This window comes from Mercenaria mercenaria, chromosome 15 (assembly GCF_021730395.1).
Source record: "Mercenaria mercenaria strain notata chromosome 15, MADL_Memer_1, whole genome shotgun sequence".
Classification (NCBI taxonomy): domain Eukaryota; kingdom Metazoa; phylum Mollusca; class Bivalvia; order Venerida; family Veneridae; genus Mercenaria; species Mercenaria mercenaria.
In genome coordinates this window covers 35703121-35715433 of record NC_069375.1, presented here as the reverse complement: position 1 = coordinate 35715433, position 12313 = coordinate 35703121, and the positions used below count along the sequence as shown (strand labels likewise).

Sequence of the window (12313 nt, the reverse complement as noted above, 5' to 3'; positions counted from 1 at the left end):
GGTCTGAATGTTCATCTTGATGATATCTAGGTCAAGTTTGAAACAGGGTCATGTGTGGTCAAAAACTAGGTCAGTAGGTCTAAAAATAGAAAAACCTTGTGACCTCTCTAGAGGCCATACTTCTGAATGGATCTCCATAAAAATTGGTTAGAATGTTTACCTTGATGATATCTAGGTCAAGTTTGAAACTGGGTTAGATGCCTTCAAAAACTAGGTCAGTAGATCAAATAATGAAAAAACCTTGTGACCTCTCTAGAGGCCATACTTTTCATGGGATCTGTATGAAAGTTGGTCTGAATGTTCATCTTGATGATATCTAGGTCAAGTTTGAAACTGGGTCAACTGCGGTCAAAAACTAGGTCAGTAGGACTAAAAATAGAAAAACCTTGTGACCTCTCTAGAGGCCATACTTCTGATCCATAATGGATCTCCATAAAAATTGGTCAGAATGTTCACCTTGATGATATCTAGGTCAAGTTTGAAACTGGATCAGGTGCCTTCAAAAACTAGGTCAGTAGATCAAATAATAAAAAAACCTTGTGACCTCTCTAGAGGCCATACTTTTCATGGGATCTGTATGAAAGTTGGTCTGAATGTTCATCTTGATGATATCTAGGTCAAGTTTGAAACTGGGTCAACTGCGGTCAAAAACTAGGTCAGTAGGTCTAAAATTATTAAAATCTTTTGACCTCTCTAGAGGCCATATTTATGTCTCCCCCAGGAGACATATTGTTTTTGCCCTGTCCGTCCTTCCGCCTTCCGTCCGTCCGCCCGCTCACACTTCTTTTCCCGAGCAAAAATGGGAACCATTTGAACCTAGAACTTTCAAACTTCATGGGGTTTGTAGGGCTGCTGGAGTAGACGACCCTATTGTTTTTTTGGGGTCACTCCGTCAAAGGTCAAGGTCACAGGGGCCTGAACATTGGGAAAACCATTTCCGATCCCAATAACTAGAAAAACCACTGACCCAAAATGTTGGAAACTTCTTTTGGAGATTGGCCATGAAGGGGTAGAGGGACCCTATTGATTTTGGGGTCACCCCGTCAAAGGGTCAAGGTCACGGGGGGCCTGAACATTGAAAAACATTTCCAATCAATTAATAGAAAACCACTTGACCCAGAATGTTGAGACGTCATAGGATGATTGTCATGAAGGTAGATGACCCTATTGATTTTGGGGGTCACTCCGTCAAAGGTCAAGGTCACAGGGGCCTGAACATTGAAAAACCATTTCCGATCAATAGCTAGAGAACCACTTGCCCCGAATGTTGAAACTTCATAGGTTTGATTAGTCAAAAAGAGTAGATGACCCCTATTGATTTTGGAGTCACTCCATCAAGGTCAAGGTCACAGGGGCCTGAACAGGGAAAAACCCATTTCCAATTTCAATAACTAGAGAACCACTTGACCAGAATGTTGAAACTTGATAGGATGTTTGTACATGCAAAGTAGATGACCCCTATCGATTTTGGGGTCACTCCATTAAAGGTCAAGGTCCAGGGGCTGACCATTGAAAACCTTTTTCCGGTCAGTAACTTGAGAACCACTTGACCCAGATTTTTGAAACTTAATAGGATGATTGGTCATGCAGAGAGATGACCCAAACGTTTTTGGGGTCACTCTGTGAAAGGTCAAGGTCACAGGGGCCTGAACATGGAAAAAACCATTTCCGGTCAGTAACTTGAAAACCCACTTGACCCAGAAGCCCGCCCGCTTAGCTCAATAGGTAAGAGCGTTGGTCTACGGATCTCGGGGTCGCGAGTTCGACCCTGGGCGGGGCGTATGTTCTCCGTGACTATTGATAAACGACATTGTGTCTGATATATTAGTCCTCACCTGATTCATGTGGGGAAGTTGGCGTTACTTGCGGAGAAACAGGTTTGTACTGGTACAGAATCCAGGAACACTGGTTAGGTTAACTGTCCGCCGTTACATGACTGAAATACTGTTGAAAAACGGCGTTAAACCCAAAACAAACAAACAAACAAAACTTGACCCAGAATCATGAAACTTCATAGGATGATTGGTCATGCAGAGTTGATGACCCCTAACGATTTTAGGGTCACTCTGTTAAAGGTCAAGGCCACAGGGGCCTGAACATGGAAAACCATTTCCAATCAATAACTTGAAAACCTCTCGACCCAGAATGTTGAAACTTCATAGGATGATTGTTCATGCAGAGTAAATGACCCCTATTTTTTTTGGGGTCACTCCGTTAAAGGTCAAGGTCACAGGGGCCTGAACATTGATAACCAGTTCGATCAATAACTTGAGAACCACTTGACCCAGAATGTTGAAACTTCATAGGATGATTGAAGATGCAGAGTAGATGACCCCTATTGATTTTGGGGTCAGTCTATTAAAGGTCAAGGTCACAGTGGCCTGTTCATGTAAAATCATTTTTTGGAAATAACTTGAGAACCACTTGACCTACAATGTTGAAACTTAATAGGATGATTGGACATGCAGAGTAGATGACCCCTTTTTATTTTGAGGTCACTTGATCAAAGGTCAAGGTCACAGGAGCCTGAACAGTGACTTGAGAACCACTAGGCCAAGAGTGTTGAAATTTAGCGGGATGACTGGACATGCCAAGTAGATAATCCCTATTGCAGCCAACCATCAGTGTCTCTTTGACTTTCGCTCCTGACCTCTATTGACTTCTTGCCTATAGGACTTTGCATTGGGGGAGACATGCGCTTTTTTACAAAAGCATTTTCTAGTTTTCAATGGGTCTTCATGAAAATTGATCTGAATGTTCACCTTGATGATATCTAGGTCAGTTTCAAGACTGGGTCACGTGCGGTCAAAAACTAGGCCAGTAGGTATAAAAATAGAAAAACCTTGTGACCTCTCTAGAGGCCATATTTTTCATGAGATCTTCATGAAAATTAGTGAGACTGTTCACCTTGATGATATCTAGGTAAAGTTCAAAACAGGGTCACATACCTTCGAAAACTAGGTCAATAGGTCAAATAATAGAAAAACCTTGTAACCTCTCTAGAGACCATATTTTTCAATGGATCTTCATGAAAATTGGTCAGAATTTTTATCTTGATAATATCTAGGTCAAGTTCAGAACTGGCTCACATGAGCTCAGAAACTAGGTCACTATGTCAAATAATAGAAAAAACGACGTCATACTCAAAACTGGGTCATGTGGGAATAGGTGAGCGATTCAGGACCATCATGGTCCTCTTGTTATATTAATATTGTTTTATTTACGTCATAACGTACTGCATAGTCATACAGGAAAAGGTTAAAACTACAGTATTCTTTTTCAGGAGTTATATTACAAGTTCAGACCGGACAAAGTTCCTCCACATCGTATGATGTATTATCCAGTGTGCTATGTAGAGTTAGACGAAGTCCAGACATTGGTTCATGAAAACGATGGCAAGGTAAAATATAGTTGAATTTTAATAGCTTTTGGATACTGTATCAGCTTTATGTGAAGGGCACTGTCTTATTCACACTCTGTCTTTCTCCTCAAAATTAGTCTTTGAAATGTAGACCTAGACACAGATCTATGTGAAGAAACTACATGCCAGGTAATTTCAAAGATACAGTTAATACAATATGAAACAATGCATTGTAAATCATAAGTCAGCTGTTCTTGAAGTTGAAAAGACCTTATCTCAAATTTGGTATGCAGTTTAACTTGTCTTACAGGCCACCTATATTAAGCAGCCACTTGCCTTGTGACGTTGCGTACGTTGTTGGCGAACATCGGAAATTTTTCAGTTTCGTTCACTTCAATGTTTCATGAAATTCGTTTTAGAAATACGGTTGTTTATCTTCTTATATCACAAGAAAGGCAAAACAATTTCCCTGTTAGTAAATATGATCGCATTTACGTTTAACAATTAGTAAAAATTTAATTCGACATAAAATCATAGAAAACAACACTAAAACGTCATGTAAGATGTAACAGAATTCACCAATGTGCATTATTTAACGGCTTGGTAAATTCATAAAATTAGTTTTTTTCCGTCAAATAAGAAGACTCGGTGACGTGACGTTAACTATATTTGACGTCATTGCAGTCATTTGCTGTTCAATACTTCCTGTAACAAACAGGAAGCAAAAGACAGATCCAACTTAAAACGTAAGATTTAATGTTTTCCCTCGACAGGATTTGTTAAAATTTCTGTATTTTTTTTAACTATTGTATGCTTTCTATAATATTTATTTTGACAGAAAGTACATAAATTCTAATTTTGAAATAGTAAGTTTTTGTCGTATATTGACTTTGATAATGGCGTTTAATATATGTATACTTTAATCTAGCCGCGATGTCACACGCGTCAAAAAATGCAAAAAATAAAATTACGAAGTTGTTACATGCCGAAATATTTAAAGAAAAATGTATTTGTTTACAAAACAGCGACTGCAGTCTGAAAGTACATACAATTGTCTGCAAATTGATATGCATAAGTCTTACGTTGAATATGAATTAAATTTAACACATGAAAATTGCAAAATCTAGCCGAGATGTCACAGCCGTGAAATTAATGTAACGTCGACGTTACGTTTGAAAACTAAATAATGTATATGTATTACAATTGTATCTGAACACCGCAATATAATTCACAGTCCGATAAATAATTATATTGAATAAATATTATATAGTACATCTATATCAAATATTTCCTTAAATATCGAAACGACATGATTTATGAAAACTGTAGTCCAACCACCCCAAGTAATCCGTTCAACGTCTAAACGGCTAAAAACGACGTTACGTCAGTTACGCTAATGTACGCCAACAATGAGCGTAACGTCTTATGCAGCCAGCCAGCTAACTTCTCAACTTGATTTTTTGTTATAATTTTAACCTACCTTGAATAGCCACCTGCTTTAAACATGTCACATTGCATTGCTGCCAGGGCTTGATGCTTAATACAGGTTTGACGGCTTTGTCTCAATTATGTTTGTTGGTTGGTAGACAAATATCTGATCAACAACTGGAGATAGCTTAGGTCTACACCTGATAATTGCCTGCAGTCAGTTGCTGACACCTATTGTTTTTGGAGTGGTGAATCAAAGATCGAGGTCACAGTGGCCTTGGGACTGAAAATGATTTCTGATCATAATTTAAGAACACTGATCTACAGTTGCTATACTTACTGGACGGCTGCCTTTGGCCAGTAAATGAAGCCTGTTGATTTGATGACCTGTAGGTCAAAGGTGGCGGTAACCTTCGGACTGAAAACTGTTTTGATTAATAACTAGTAGGGATGGGAACGAATACTGAAATCAATATTTGAATATTTGGTTTGCCATATTCGAATATATTCGAATATTCAGTTTGTTTTAATGGAAGCTTTAAATTCTTATTAAGTGATTGGCATATACACAACGTATTCATTTGTTTAAAGCGTGGGTCATCGTACATAATAAGGCCAAAAAAACGTTTGTTTCATGTAACCCGATCCTACCTAGCAAAACCCACCGATCCTAGCATTTTATTTCACGATGCTGACAGTATAATCATGAACATATTTAACTAAATTAGTGCTTTAGCTTCAAAACGATTATAATTTAGACCATCGCAATATATCTAAAAATAGCAGGTCGTCCCATTTAAACATGTGACGCCCTGTTGTATTACCGCCGCCATTTTGAAAATTTTCAGTCGGCGTTTAAAAATCGTCGTGTAAAAAGCAAGTAAGGCAGACTTAAACCTCCTTCAACATGAACTTATGCATCAATCATATGTTATTTCTTGATTTTCTTGTAAAGTACTTCAAAATTTAATTCGAATACGGCCGATTGCGGATGAAAACCGATTCTGCGGATGGTCTGAAACGTCATACAAAATATTGTGAAAAGATCGGCAATATCTACAAGTTTGGTATTGTTTTCGAAAAAAAAATTTACAACTTAATCCATAGCGATGGCCCCAGGTAATTATGCATTGCAGGTTTCTTGTTGATTGGACATCTTCTGACATGCATCTGACACATTGACGCCTGTTGCAAACTGTTAATCCATAACGATGGCCCCTGCCAATTATGCATTGCTATTTTCTTGTTAATTGGACATCTTTTGATACTCGATAAACAAACATGACATGGTTTTATTCTGTAGAATTAGCATGCTCATATTGCCCAAAATCAATGATACTTATTTTGAAAAAAAAAAATACAATAATTTACGAATATTCGAATTTGATTTTCATATTCAAATATTCAACCAATTTTCGAATATCGAATATTCGTTCCCATCTCTAATAACTAGGAAATGTCTGTGCTGTCACTGTCAGACTTCAGAGGATAATTACATGTGGTCAGTCTATGATCTTTGTTTTCTTAAGTGTCAGTAGGTCAAGGTCACCAGACTGAAAACAGTTTGCATCGGTAACCAGTATGCTTGGGCCTGTTGCTGTCAAATGCCTTTGATCAGTAGATGACCCCTATTGTGTTGGGTCACTGTTTCATTGGTTAAGGGTAAAGGTCATGATGAACTTTAGACTAAAAAATAGTTTCTGACGAAAAAAAGGGAGAACATGTGTGTATGGTTGTCAAACATCATTAGAGTGATTGACTGTGGTCAGATGACCTCTGCTGAGGTTTAGCAAAGAAGACAATGAAATAAGTTCCCTTCTTAATTTCATAAAGTTTATTGTAGAATGTTCTCCAAGGTATCAGAGTTAACGTTGAATAGTCCTATGGTATTAGAATTAATGTTCAGTGCTATCCCCAGTATCAGAATAAACATTAAATGCTATCCCCAGTATCAGAATTAACATTGAATGCTGTCCCAAGTATCAGAATTAACATTGAATGCTGTCCCAAGTATCAGAATAAACATTGAATGCTGTTCCAAGTATTAGAATTAACATTGAATGCTGTCCCAAGTATCAGAATAAGCATTGAATGCTATCTCCAGTAGAAGAATTAACATTGAATGCTATCCTAGGTATCAGAATAAACATTGAATGCTATCCCCAGTATCAGAATTAATATTGAATGCTATCCTAGGTATCAGAATAAACACTGAATGCTATCCCCAGTATCAGAATTAACATTGAATGCTGTCCAAAGTATCAGAATAAGCATTGAATGTTATCCCCAGTATCAGAATTAACATTGAATACTATCCTAGGTATCAGAATTAACATTGAATGCTATCCTAGGTATCAGAATTAACATTGAATGCTGTCCAAAGTATCAGAATAAGCATTGAATGTTATCCCCAGTATCAGAATTAACATTGAATACTATCCTAGGTATCAGAATTAACATTGAATGCTATCCTAGGTATCAGAATTAACATTGAATGCTATCCTAGGTATCAGAATTAACATTGAATGCTATCCCCAGTATCAGAATTAACATTGAATGCTATCCTAGGTATCAGAATAAACACTGAATGCTATCCCCAGTATCAGAATTAACATTGAATGCTATCCCCAGTATCAGAATAAACACTGAATGCTATCCCCAGTATCAGAATTAACATTGAATGCTGTCCAAAGTATCAGAATAAGCATTGAATGTTATCCCCAGTATCAGAATTAACATTGAATACTATCCTAGGTATCAGAATTAACATTGAATGCTATCCCCAGTATCAGAATTAACATTGAATACTATCCTAGGTATCAGAATAAGCATTGAATGTTATCCCCAGTATCAGAATTAACATTGAATACTATCCTAGGTATCAGAATTAACATTGAATGCTATCCCCAGTATTAGAATTAACATTGAATACTATCCAAAGTATCAGAATAAGCATTGAATGTTATCCCCAGTATCAGAATTATCATTGAATGCTATTCTAGGTATCAGAATTAACATTGAATGCTATCCTAGGTATCAGAATTAACATTGAATGCTATCCTAGGTATCAGAATAAGCATTGAATGTTATCCCCAGTATCAGAATTATCGTTGAATGCTATTCTAGTTATCAGAATTAACATTGAATGCTATTCTAGTTATCAGAATTAACATTGAATGCTATTCTAGTTGTCAGAATTAACATTGAATGCTGTTCTAGGTATCAGAATTATCATTGAATGCTATTCTAGGTATCAGAATTATCATTGAATGCTATTCTAGGTATCAGAATTATCATTGAATGCTATTCTAGGTATCAGAATTATCATTGAATGCTATTCTAGTTATCAGAATTATCATTGAATGCTATCATAGGTATCAGAATCAGCAAGGAAAACACATTTTGCCATGATGGTGATCAGGTTTCAGCTTGATAGCCTATGTTACATTATGATATTCGCAATGAAATTAATGTCACAGAGCTCTACTCCAACCTATTACAGTAAAATTCCTACTTATGACCACGCCGAAATTACGACCACACCGCTAATACGACCGATTTTGCAAAGGACGGAATATTTCCTTCTTAAAACCAATGGTCGTTTGTCCAAAAATGCAACCAGACCGCTAATCCACTAATGCGACCACCAATTTCATAACTGTTTTATCTTTTCACACTTAATTAATCACCGCAATTACGACCACTCAAATTTTTCTGTATGTTACCGCGAATCGCCACGGGAATTAACTCGTGCGACATCGTGTTAACACGTTAAGCGTGTATATTGTGTATTTATCCGTTAATTGCTAACAAGTCTTTTAAACGTTATCAAAACAACTATCAAACATTTTAACATAAGAAATTGTTGAAATAATTAATTTGTTTGTATTAGACGAATGCCCGCTGATCGAATTGTCTGGATTAAAATGGATTTAATTAGATCTAAAAAAATGATGACTTTCATAGAAAAAAATCATGTATTATTATTGGTTATAAAATAATAGTATATATAAAAATTAAAAAAAAAATAAAGCTACATATAAATTGAACACTGTGTTTGCCATTATTGCGTTTTGATTGTATTCCAATGTGTTATTATCTGCCAGACCTTCCCCGTTTAGCCTTTGTCCACTAATTAGACCAGACCGCTAATAAGACCAGTTTTACAAAGAACCATTGGTGGTCTTAATAGCGGAATTCTACTGTATACAACCCTTGTGAGGAAGTGTTTTTGAAAATTAATGTATCTCTCTAAATGTTTGATGAAGAGGACTTGAGAGAAAATATCTGATGTAACACTGTTATGCTGAATGTTGACATTTCATTTTCAGTGATGAATAAGCATAAATGGAATTCTAATGGCATTGAATTAGTTTCCCTAACATTATCTTTTGTTTGAAGTTTCAGTAGATGTATTATGAAAATTACTGAAAGCAGTTTTGAAATACCAAAGGTTGTCAATATCAGCATTGTAGGAAACAAACCTTTTGCAGCATGCATAATATCTTTTAAAGTGCATGTCTCCACTTCAGTGCAGACAGTAAACAACTGAAATTGGGAAAGCTGAGTTCAGTTCAGTGTAAGTGGAACTAAAAGGACCTAAACTGGCTGCTTCAGCAACATTCTGAGAAGCTTTAGTATAGGAGCTCAAGTTTACTTATGGCAATAATACAAAATTAAGTTCTACGTAATGTAACAATGTGATGGAGAAACCCTATCATGATGGTTCTCTTTAGGCCCTTAGCAGTAAAGCATTTTTTTCTGTTCTTTACTTCCAAAGAAGTGTTTTGGGATAAAAATGCATTTAGGGTAGATAATGCTTAGGTAATACAAAAGTGGATATGAGCCGCGCCATGGGAAAACCAACATAGTGGGTATGCGACCAGCATGGATCCAGACCAGCCTGCGCATCCGCGCAGTCTGGTCAGGATCCATGCTGTTCGCTAACAGTTTCTCCAATTCCAATAGGCTTTAAAAGCGAACAGCATGGAGCCTGACCAGACTGCGCGGATGCGCAGGCTGGTCTGGATCCATGCTGGTCGCAAACCCACTATGTTGGTTTTCTCATGGCACGGCTCATATATAGATTTTCCTGTGATATAACACAGGCAGCAAAAGAGCTCAACCTAAAAAGTTTTCAAATATGACATATTCATGGTACTTTGAAAATGTTGAGCCATTTCTTTTGATAGTATTATTTCCCTTGATTTTGAGAATTATTAGCTTGACTAGAATAGTCCAAGCTATTGTACTCACTCTGGCGTCAGCGTCAGCATCACACCTTGGTTAAAGTTTTGCATGCAAGTACGTTTAGCTATCATTTAAAGGCATATAGCTTTGAAACTTATTTTTTCTTCTTCTAGGTCAATTACCAACCTCACTGGGTCATGCTCCATAACTCTGACATGTATTTTGGCCAAATTATGCCCCCTTTTGGACTTAGAAAATCCTGGTTAAAGTTTTGCATGCAAGTTAGAGAATACTTGAGTTTTTACCTCAAACATGCCTTTTTGAGTGGGCATTGTGTTTTACTAACAGCTTTTGCTTGTTTTTGAGAAAAATCTTGCAATTCAGGGGACAGCCTCTATTTCGTTATTTAATCAGTATCCAGAATATAAATAAGTTTTATATATTTTTGGATATTGAACAATTTTTACAGTATTCCATATCTTGTTTACATACTAGAGTATTTTCTGGTTGAAAAATAAAACTGCCTGCATTGCCTTATGTATCTAAAAACAACATATATAGTCGTAACTGGATAGTTAGGAGTATTCATTCAATTGATACCCTCTAAACTCAAAATGAGCTGAAAACTTATTTTTGTAGACATATGGTTACTTTTAAACTATAACTAGCCCTTAAATGTAGAAAAATTTCTCAACATGACAAATTAGTTTTTGTCGCATGACCATTTTCATATTTGTTTGTAAGCATGTTCAATTTATTTACGTAGTATGCAAGGGTCTAAAGTGTGTGTGTTTTGTTGTTTGATATATTGATAGTTGTCTCCCTTTACATTTAGTATAACAAAACTTAAAAAAAAAGAGTAACCAATAAAGTTAAAAAATATGCAATTTTTAATGTTGAAAGAAAACTTGACAATGTATAAACAATGTAAAATTGTTTTTGTTTGCTGTTGAAGAACAATAATTGTCTATCTTAATGTCATTTCTATCAACCATTGTTAACACAAAGTAAAATCTATATTTACTGCAAAAATTGAGTTGGCAAAACCTAACTATGAACACTGTATTCCTATGAAAGTAAAATAAAGGGAGGCATATAGTTTTTGAACCGTCTGTCTGTCGGTCTGTCGGTCTGTCAGTCTGTCGGTCTGTCGGTCTGTCAGTCTGTCGGTCTGTCGGTCTGTCCGCATTTTTCGTGTCCGGTCCATATCTTTGTCATCGATGGATGGATTTTCAAATAACTTGGCATGAATGTGTACCACAGTAAGATGACGTGTCGCGCGCAAGACCCAGGTCCGTAGCTCAAAGGTCAAGGTCACACTTAGACATTAAAGGTTATTGCATTGATGGGCGTGTCCGGTCCATATCTTTGTCATCGATGGATGGATTTTCAAATAACTTGGCATGAATGTGTACCACAGTAAGACGATGTGTCGCGCGCAAGACCCAGGTCCGTATCTCAAAGGTCAAGGTCACACTTAGACATTAAGGGATAGTGCATTGATGGGCGTGTCCGGTCCATATCTTTGTCATCGATGGATGGATTTTCAAATAACTTGGCATGAATGTGTACCACAGTAAGACGACGTGTCGCGCGCAAGACCCAGGTCCGTATCTCAAAGGTCAAGGTCACACTTAGACATTAAGGGATAGTGCATTGATGGGCGTGTCCGGTCCATATCTTTGTCATCGATGGATGGATTTTCAAATAACTTGGCATGAATGTGTACCACAGTAAGACGACGTGTCATGCGCAAGACCCAGGTCCGTAGCTCAAAGGTCAAGGTCACACTTAGATGTTAAAGGTCTTTTTTCATGATACTGCATTGATGGGCGTGTCCGGTCCATATCTTTGTCATTCATGCATGGATTTTAAAATAACTACGCATAAATGTGTGACACAGTAAGACGACGTGTCGCGCGCAAGACCCAGCTCCGTAGGTCAAAGGTCCTAAACTCGAACATCGGCCATAACTATTCATTTAAAGTGCCATCGGGGGCATGTGTCATCCTATGGAGACAGCTCTTGTTTTACAATTTGTTACAATTTCTTATTGAAAATAATCCGATGCTAACAGATAATTACCCATTAAAAACTTTTGTCTGGCCTAACAAACATTATACACCTATGATTTAATCACCCAACAAGTATGAATAACTTACACAATACGTGACAAACACTGCATTGTGTTATAAAGACATTTTAATTAATAGAACAGAAAAGTGTTTGAGACAGGAATTTTATTGTTTTTAAAGTTTTAATCTGTCCAGGGTTTTAAAAATCAGCACAACTTGCATTGTTTTATTTTTTTTATTCCAAAATATGTTTTATTGG

The 12313-nt window shown here is 36.8% G+C and overlaps 1 protein-coding gene across 1 annotated transcript in view; it reads left to right on the top strand.

Moving 5' to 3' along the window:
* The window catches only part of LOC123551017 (general transcription factor 3C polypeptide 5-like), a 65112-nt gene that overhangs the window by 11545 nt on the left and 41254 nt on the right, over window positions 1-12313 (top strand). The window contains exon 8 of the mRNA XM_045339622.2: window positions 3284-3400. Coding sequence (XP_045195557.1) covers window positions 3284-3400 — 117 coding nt within the window. The remainder of the gene's footprint in view (window positions 1-3283; window positions 3401-12313) is intronic.